A 10,377-nucleotide genomic window follows, 5' to 3' on the forward strand; every position below is an offset into this window, starting at 1 on the left:
TATTTACACTGTCATAGATTGGTGCCTCAATTAGTAACAGTAATATGTATTAATTCATGGTTTGTGATAAGTAAAAATGAGATAAATGTCAGTGTTCCGAATTCGTTGGGTTGGTTATTTATGTACAGACCAAATTTTCACGAAGAAAGTTAGTTAGCGGTGAAGAATCATGTAATTCAAAATATTAACTACATGCAGTCAACAGTGCGGAGCGCGAAAACGAACATATGTTGTCGAACCACCTGAGCTGTTACTACGTACTAGCTGACTGACACCACCTTATTCTATCGCTTTGTATCGTCGTGTATATGTCGCTCTCTTTTGCTTCACTCAAACGTGACGCGTCCTTGAAATTGTAAGAAATTTAATTAAGTGCTTTTGGAAATACTTCGTCAGCCAAGTATTCATATTATACAATAGAAGAATCCTTGCTTAAAATGATGAAAATGACCGATTTTAAATAATGTAAGCGAAATTTTGTTTAAAAATAATAATAGAACAATAAACGAGTGAGAAAAGGTATAAAACATTAAATAAGTTTTTTAAATTGTTCAATTACTAGTATATTATACCTACTCGATACCGGCTCGAATCAATACATTATGAACTGTCTACGTGACAATGAGTAATAAAACGACATTTTAAAATTTTACCTTTGGAAAAATTCACTGCGTATAAAAACCCTTAAAATTACATACACCCATGTCGTATTATTAATGCGTTCATTGTCTTAACCGTAAAATACGTCAATTTTATAACGATGTTACTAGAACCGTTCAATATAATAAATACAATAACAAATCTCGGTGTGTCGCAAGTGTTGAATGCTGGAAAATACCGAACCTTCGATAGCCGATAGATTGCACTCGAACATTAACCGGAGATTCACATTTACTATACACATCAGTTATGAGAATAGAGTATCAAGCGGATTCTTATATCTTACATTGAATTTTGAGACGTGCGCTGGCGGGTGTTTTAGTCCACGGGGAAATTACTGCTATGGCCGCCCTCGGGAGGTCAACTGTAGATTCCCTTGTTGGCATTACAACGAAAGGATTATTACACTTTATACATAAGAGACAAGAGCCCGTTCAACTTAAGTCATACTCTCGCTAATCAGAATTTCAAAAAAGCAATGCGGTATTTTGTAACAACGCGTTACAGCAACCTTCATATATTATACATTATAACTTATTTTTCGAGAAATCATAAAACAATCATTATTATGCTTTGTTGCTGCACATTCGATTATGGTTAAAATTTCGAGAATCTTCATAGCAATATGTTTAAGTGTCATTAGTGTAATCGATACTTTATTCTTACTGTATAAAACTCTTAATACGAGAATTTTGTAAAAATACGGGTGTCAACACTCCTCTTTTAGTTGAACATTTTTAAAACAAAACCCCGCTACTTATCCCCTTGACTGAGATAACTTGTTTCTTGAAAATTGTGTTCAATTTTAACCATAACATATATATCAAATACAGTGGCGGACGATGAAGGACTAAAATAAATGATTTTAAAGCATTTTTAGGAGCTGTGCCTTAGTGAAAGGGGAACAAATATTAAGTAACATTTTTTAGCTAAATGTGTATACAATATTTGACAAATAAATTCATTATCCGAACAATTATTTCGTTTAACCGGGTACATTAGTTTTTTTCTTCAATCGCACACACAATGAGAAAGTTTATGTTTGTTTTATCGTGAATATTCTCATTTATCGTTAGTGATGTTTTTAAAGGGAAATTGTGTTAAATATATTGGAAAACTGAAAACTAAATCTTATTTTGGGCAAAAAGTAGCATTTCCTCTTACGAAAGAGACATTTAGTTCGTTTAGTAAAACAGAACTGCGATGAATGGAGTACGATTATAGTTTTTAGAATTATAATTAGAATAGAAAACGTAGTATTTAGGTACGTTTTCAAAAGTGAATAATTAGTAGTATTACTATAATATTATTATTTATTTGGACTAGATGATCCCTGTTTGTAATTGTCAGATGACTGACGATTATGCAGTACTTTACTAGCGTTGCCGAGTATGTGACAGCTTTGTTCGTAATTATTATAAATGCTAGTGTAAGCTATATGTCAGGGAAAGCTACTCTTAGTTAGGTACACACAAATAGTGAAAGTGTGTGTGCGTAACATTATATACGCATAGGTATTAATTATGTGGGCAAAAATCATAGTAAATATGAGCTTGGATATACATATTAGATTTATATATCCGATTTCCTTCGAAATATCTATTCTCTGGGACAGGTAAGCAATATGTCACACATAAGAATACCTACTAAAATCGCAGATTAATAAAACACGTATAATTCTATTCTCATTGTATGTACCATTTACTCATAATTATTTTTGTAATTGTCAACTGATATAAAAAGAAAGCCATAAAAAATAGGTAGAGGTTAAAATTAAATCGATTGTCAAATATGCACCATAAACATATAAAGATATTTTAAACTCCCAAGACACAAAGCCCCTGAAACACCAATAACAAGAACTTCTTAGAAAATCCGATTCGGGATTCATTGTCTACCACTGTAAAATCGCACCCACAGTTTAAAACCGCAATAACAAAAAACGGTTGAAGATTTAAAATCGAAAAACGTCTGTAGGTTGATTTTTATCTTCCTCGTAGGTAAATTTCTACTCATTTTTAATTTAAGTTTCACTTGGTAAATACTATTTCTTGAAATCTATTCGAACAAGTGTTTCGATTTTAGAGTTGGGTCCTTGGGACGTTAAAGGTAGAAGAGGGGCTGGGAGCTGTTTCTTATTTTTATTTTTATATTTCTTATCACTGAGAACATAAACAATAGGCATACCTTCAACGTCCCAAATACCCAACTCTAAAGAATTAGCTACACATACGGTATTTGAAAATGATGCGGAATGCATCGAAACACGTGTCACAATATATTTTAAGAAACAGTGGCATATACTAAGTAAAACTTAAATTAAAAATGGATAGATTTTACCACAAAGTGACAGCCGAATCAATAAATTAATTTCAATACAGTAAGCAGCTCGGAGCTTAAAAGCAATATTTTCCAAAGGTTAAATAAAATAAGACTGGAACAAATATAGTTAATATTACCAATATTTGTAATTATTAACTCAAATTGTTGAGCTTTCATAGTATTGGACCGAGGGACTTTATCAGTAACATCATGCGGACCATGTAAAGCTTCAACTATCGCATTTTAACATCTCGCGTTCGCAGAAAAATAAATCGATACCTAAATACCTACACTCTTTATTTTTTGGAATAAATTTATTAGTTGTGAGTACAAACTTAATCGTACTTATTTTTTTCGTAAAATAAAATCACAAAATAACAATGTTATCGTACTGTCTAGTTGGTAATCGTCACATGGTCGTCACAAAATGTGCGTTGACGTACAGATAAACTCACTAATTTAGTAAGAAACAAGAAATTCAGTATAGCTTGTCCGAGCAGAGTGAGCGCGGCAACACGATGCTGATATCGGACACTGCACAGGATTGCAGGGGCGCAGCTATTTTCTCAGTTAGGGAAAATATATTATGTATAAATAATTGGACGCGTAAACGGTGAATGAGAATTTTTTAAAATACTAACTGCGAATAGGAAAATCAAACAATTCGACAAAAAAGAGAGATCAAAACTTCATAACGAGTGGAGCTGTCTGTTTTCAGGATGTGTATTACAAAAGTTGTTCAATTAATACGAAAACTGACGTCTTAAAACAAAATGTACTTTATTTAGTTACATGAATGGGTCCCCTTCAAAATAGTCACTTCCCCGACGCAAACACTTATTCCAGCGGTATTTCCACTTTTGGAAACAGTCCTGGAACGCTTCTTTTGTGACGTCCTTCAGTTCCTTCGTCGCATTTTTCTTAATCTCGGAAACCGTTTCAAATCGTCTTCTTTTCAAAGGACTTTTGAGTTTGGGGAACAAGAACAAGTTAGGCCAAAAACCGACGAGTTTTGAAATCTGAATGGGCCGGAGCGTTGTCGTTTTATCAGTTTCAGCCCATTCAGTTGCAGAACTGGTAAGTTTTTGGCCAAATACCCGTTCATTGTTCTCCTCCATCCACCCTGCTCACCTGATCTCGCTCCTTCTAACTTCTTCAGACTCGAAAGGAAGAAGATATGAGACGATTACCGCGATTGAGGCAAATGCGACAAAGGAACTGAAGATCTCACAAAGGAAGCGTTCTAGGACTGTTCCAAAAGTGGAAATACCGCTGGGAGAAGTGTGTGCGTCAGAGAGGTGACTACTTCGAAAGGGACCCATACATGTAACTTCTAAATAAAGTACATTTTGTTTATGACATCAGTCTAAGTACTATCAATTGAACTGGCTGTGTATATTTATGTTCACACATGCATACATGAATTATTCCATAATATTATTTTACTGTCATATATTACATACGACAGTATTAATATGTACGCAAGGCGCACACACCGGATGTAATGTCAGATAACCTTTTTTAAAATTTAATATAAGTTAAGGCGAAAAATAAGTCGTCATATAAAAAAGTGGACTACGAAGTGGTCAGACTGAATGCATTCAGAAAGTGATTAACACGCGCAAACCAGTAATCTACATGCTATCTTTGTTGGCATTTCCAAATAATATACAATAGATATCGCGAGACATTAGATAGTATTGAAATATGTAAATAAATAAGGGAGTACGAAGAATGAAACTACACCAACATATTAACGACGCGAAGTGAGTAGTCAAAAGGGTATCTAGAGCCTAACTAGCCATCTTTGTTCTATCACCCTTCTCCCACCACAAACCCTGTTGCTAAGTACTAAGCAATAGGAGCGGTAAATTACAGGAGTGAGTATCTTTTCTGCAATGGTAGAATATATATATATATATATATATATATATATATATATATATATATATACATGCATTTATATTATGGATATTTCTCGGCCAGGCGTCATTCGGAAAGCGTTCGTCTATACCCAGTAGATTGGTCGAGAGAGGTTGGCGATTAAGTAGTTTTGTAACGACCCGCATGCCGCGCGACCCAATAGAGGCGACAATTGGTTTAGATTAAGGTTGTGGGGTTATTCTGAGGAATTCAAGTCCCGACAATGTGTCACGTCACTCTCGAGAAATACACACACGAGGGAGCCAAATTCCCCGACGATACAGATTATAAGAGAAATTGTATAAGCGAGACCAAATATTGATAAATATTCAACCGAACGATAGGACACCCCGTGGCATTTCATTTGCATAATGATTACATCTTTATAATTCGTAGCGATCCTCGCAAAGCTCATAATCAATTCAACGAATGCACATTTGTGTATATCATACGTACGTGCACATCTCCGTTGAATTCGTTAACAGTGGGAGGCCTTGGCTTGTCAACGAATTACCTAAAATACTTAAGCCGCACATGAAGCCCCAATCCCGCACGTGTTGAGCGGTATCCGCATACCTTCAATTGTGGAGGACCCCGATTCGATTCCCGGCGGGGTTGGCATTAATGGGGTCAGGAGTCCATTAGGATTAGAAATGACAATGGGCAGATGAATATCGGCAGAATGGAAAATTCCGCGTAGATCGCGTTATTCGGCCCAAGTGTGTACTAAAGTCCCAGCCCTTCCTACCTCTGATACGAATATTTGACGATAGCAGTGCGTAATATCTAAAAATGTGAAATAAACAATTCCAAAATCACTGGCAAACGAATGAACGCATTTTTTCGTAAAGTCGTAAATCCAAAACGTAATAAGTGCTTTGTTAGGAATTTCCCGCGAGTTTTTAGGTTGCAAATATAAAATGACTGAATATAGTATAATTATTAACTCCCTAGAACTTGCAGCGAAGAATTATTCGCTGAAGTTCTGAAAAAAACACAAATTCATCTTTCTTCGACAGTTGGAGTTTTGGGTGTGCGATTATGTATCTCGCGCGTAACTTTTTACCGCCTTTTTCGCGGTAAATCCACAAATAACATGTAAAAGTACTGCTACTGTGACTAGCCCGCCCCTGGGATAAGGTCATCTAATCGATAACGAGGTTTGCGGATAACTCATATACGAGAAGTCGATACCATTTTTCCGGGGACCCCGAGTGCTTCTAGAGAAGAGATGCAATTGCCGCGCATGCGTAACTACACTGGAAACTTGCCGGTTTTTACAGGATACTCGATGTCTTCCGTTTTATAGAATGTAACGAACGTTTTCAAGTTGCAGACAAAAATAGCTCTGTATTTCTCGTAATAAGCCCAACAAACCTACAGCTATCCAGAGAACATAATTAGAAATATTTGCAAAACAAAGGTACATAGTAAGCGCATTCGCCGCAAGTCGCCGCCCATCTCGTACAAGTGGATGAAGAGAAAAGCTACCAACATCTCGCCCGCGGATCCACGCCAGGAAGCCACAAACGCGCGCATCGAGAGATGAATCTCGCGCGATATTAAACCATTTCCTCGCACAAACATCATGTGTTTGTATGTTCTGATATCGGCGAGCGAAGATGTTGGCAACCTTTTACTTACCTTACGAATCCTAGAAATAAGTACATGCAATCGCAATTACACTTTAAAGTCTGGTACAGGAATTTTGATAAAATATTTTACAAGTTCATAAAATAAGCCATTTCAAATACTGAAGTAAATTATATTTCGACGATTCCCATAACAGACTTTAAAAAACAAATAAAATATCACGAAAAATTTATCGCATTTTGACGCTAGCACATTACTAAGTAAAAGTAATAAAATGTCGTAGAATAGGGATGCACGCAAGGCCTAAATGCAGTCAGATCAAATAATTGGCAATAGTCTAAAATATTTTTTTTTGCCATATGTCTGATTTCCCGAATCACGCGTCGTGGTAGCATATATGAAAGAAAACCTCCGCAACTTGGCGTCATCGAGGACTTTCGACCGAGCTTTCGGTTTGCGAGATATCAGAACATGTCGACTAAGTGACAACCCCTAAAAAGTTTCAAAACCTAACTGAAACTAAAAACCCGTAAATCACCGCACTGCGAGTTCAAATACTTTATCTGTTATACCTCTTAAACAATATACCGCGTAAAACAAAAGCTATATGAATTTACATCACTAGCCTGATCATTTCGAATAATAATTCTTTAATTAACGAAACTAATATCAATTTAAAAAGCTAAATTCCAAAAACCAGCAACTTTGTAAAAAGCTTCGGAGCGAAAGCGCATACCGGACAACAAAGAAATGTTATCGAGGGAAATTGTGGTGCCTAAATTCCAACTAAAAATGAATGAAGTCGTAGCGAAAGAAATGATATTTGGAGTTGGTTTAGATTAAAGGTGCCGGTCCGTATAAGATGAGGAGTGTTTTGGGTATCGATTTTCTTGTATTAAGTTCGGGAAGGTGGAAGTAATACGTGCCGACATGACGGACTTACCTCGTACTTGCAGCCAGACACTCGCAGCCAGGACTCCACCTTGAGGCAGAAGGGCGACAGCGACGGCAGCACCGGGGTCCTGTGGAACTGGTACAGGCACACGACGTCCGTCTCGTAGTTCGCCTTGTGCACGGTCACTTTAGGCGGCGGAGGCTCGACCACTTTGCCGGTGGCCGGCTCTTCGGCAGCAGCCGGCTCTTCCGCGGCGGGCTCCGCTGGCACCTCTTCCTTCATCTCCTTTTCGGGCACGCTGTTCGCTACTTCCGTTGCCATTGTCTCTGGTGGACACTTTCAGTTATAAGTAATCGGTGCGAGTATTCGACGGCGAGCGCGAACCGAGATAACGTCAAGCCACGGAGGACGCCGACTCGACTATGCCGGTTGCTCGCGCTTGGCCGGGGAGCGTCGCTCGCAGCGCTGCGCGGTGACGTCACGAACCCGTTGCTTAGCAACCGCCACACCCAGCCCCGTTCGGTGCTGCCAGAATTATTCGGGGAGGGTTGTTATATTAACAGTAATAATTGCCAGTTCACATAGCGCTGTTTTCGCGAAAAATCAACTCTAGGGCCCCATACAATTTACGTTTATTATTACTAAGTTGTTTCATTCTGAAGAAAAACGTAATGATAAATGACAATGATGAAAACTGTTTTATGCCACTATTCGACCCAATTGGACTAAGAGCTTGCTTTTGTGACTTTTTCCGGACTTTTGAGGCGCGAAATAAATACTGGCGTGGGAATCGATTCAAAGCTCTAACTAACTAACCATCACGCCGCTTCCCTGCAGGGTTATTCAGAGAGTTGTTGCAAATACTTTCAAGTATTTGAATTTTTTATTGTGGCAAGTTTTCCTCGGTCTTCCTCTGCATCTTTTCCTACTACATTCACCTCATAATTTTTTTAAACTTTTTTTCCTCACTTATACATTACACGCGTCCAAACCATCTCAACACACCTGTCTTACTTTTATCTTTAATGCTTATCTCAGCCTTTCTTTCCTTATTTCATTCAGCATTCTTTTCTTATTTCATCATTCAAATGTCTATTAAACACCGTTTTGCCCACAGTTTCGTCTGAGGGATCGCATTTCAATTCGAAATTCACCTTTTTAGACCATACACTTGTTAGTAATTTGGTAATAAATATTTTTTATTCAAATAATATTCCATATGTATCAATCTTTTTCGAGCAGTCAAGGAGGAGGATTTCCTGGAAATCCTTTAAAAATAAACATTACCATAACCTTCCAAGCAGACAAACAGTCTTCGCCCTCTTAGTTGCTCTTTCTTTACACTTTGTTTGGCATCTATTTTAACTAAAGAGTGTAGTAGCCAGACTATAATGTCATCCATAATTGAAATTCGATTTCAAACACTTCTTTAGATTAATGAACATAGACAAACACTGCCTTCTTAAGGTGCTGTTCTTTCTTTCTACTTTAAGAACTGATACTTTGGTCATTTCACATCTTTGAAGGATAATATTTGGCAACCACGACACAGTGAAATTATTTGTAGCAGTAATTCTTGTTGCATATTGAGGTCATCCAGTTACATTTTTCAAAATAGTCACTATTTTTTAACAAATTTCATTTATTTTGTAAATGGGGTGCCATATAAACGATAAGTCCCTTTTATTAAACATCACAATCAAAGGATAATCTTTCCAACATACACCTTCTGTAAGCTGCAATTGAAAAGAAAAAATCCATTTTGCATTTTCTATTCTTGTTTTTTGGTACATCTTTGAACAAAAATTGTCTTTATTGAAAATCAATTTAATCAAGTGCATATTGACCACTGTTATTTGTGACCTTTAGCCATTTTTCGGGAAACTTCATAATTCCATCGGAATAGAACTTCTGTGGTTTATCTTCGAAAAACTTGGACAAGTGATTTTCAGCGGCTCATCGGTCGACCAATTTTTTACCATCAAGAGATTTTTACAGAAACTGAAACAAATGGTAATCAGACAGTGCAAGATCCAAACTATATGGTGGATGCATCAAAACTTTGCAACCAAGTACCATCAATTAGTTCAGAGTCATCAAAGATGTGTGTGGCCAGGCATTGTCATGATGGAACACAACTCTCATTCTGTTGGCCAATTCTGGTCGTTATTTCTGGATTGCTTCATTCAAACGGTCAAGTTGTACACAGTACAGGACTGCATTGATGGTTTCGCCAGGTTACAACAACTCATAATGGACAACTCTCTTCCAATCCCACCAAACACTGAATATAACATTGTTTGCCGTTAATCCAGGCTTTGAAGTCGTTTGTGGAGGGTCACCAGCATTAGACCATGATCACATGCATTTGATATTCTCGCATTTCACCCACTTTTTTATGGTCTTTATTTGCTTCAAAAATGGTTCGATTTCGTTGCGTTTCAGCAGCATTTCACTTATGGTAATTTGGTCAGTAAAATTTCTTTGCGTTAATTCATATGGCACCCAATCATTGCCCCTCTTTTTGTAGCTTGCACTTTTCAAATGATTTCAAACTGCCATGTGGTTAATATTTAATGTCTCCGCTATTTCTTGATAGCTTGCATATCAGTCTTGCTCCACTAGATTAATAATTTCATCGACTTTTTCTTTGACTAGCCGACTAGAGGGAGATGCATCTTTTACATAGAAATTTCAAGAACGGGTCGAGCAAATAATTCCTGGGTCCTTCATTTACTCAAGACATTCTCACCGCACACTTCACAAAAATTTCGACAATTTTTGCAATGTTTTTACCCTTTTTATAGTAAAAAAACCACCACATAGCGTATTTCTTCAGATATTTCATTCATTTTCAAATCAATATCACTTTTTACAAAAGCAATGAATTGAAAATCAATTTTATTTAAATGTAGACTAAAATATCCCCTTTTAAGCACATGTTCATTTAAAACAGTCGGGTGAGTGTTGCCTGATATATGGGC

The 10,377-nt window shown here is 37.0% G+C and overlaps 1 protein-coding gene across 2 annotated transcripts in view; it reads right to left on the bottom strand.

Moving 5' to 3' along the window:
- The window catches only part of fax (failed axon connections), a 28,548-nt gene extending 20,731 nt beyond the window's left edge, over positions 1–7,817 (bottom strand). For both annotated transcript variants that reach the window (XM_088266018.1, XM_088266017.1), the window contains exon 1: positions 7,442–7,817. In XM_088266018.1, coding sequence (XP_088122144.1) covers positions 7,442–7,714 — 273 coding nt within the window. In that variant the 5' untranslated portion in view covers positions 7,715–7,817. The remainder of the gene's footprint in view (positions 1–7,441) is intronic.
- Between the last annotated feature and the right edge of the window lie 2,560 nt (positions 7,818–10,377).

The sequence above is a fragment of the Brachycentrus maculatus genome, unplaced genomic scaffold (assembly GCF_059751285.1).
Source record: "Brachycentrus maculatus isolate JH-2025_06_01 unplaced genomic scaffold, ASM5975128v1 h1tg000261l, whole genome shotgun sequence".
Taxonomy (NCBI): Eukaryota; Metazoa; Arthropoda; class Insecta; order Trichoptera; family Brachycentridae; genus Brachycentrus; species Brachycentrus maculatus.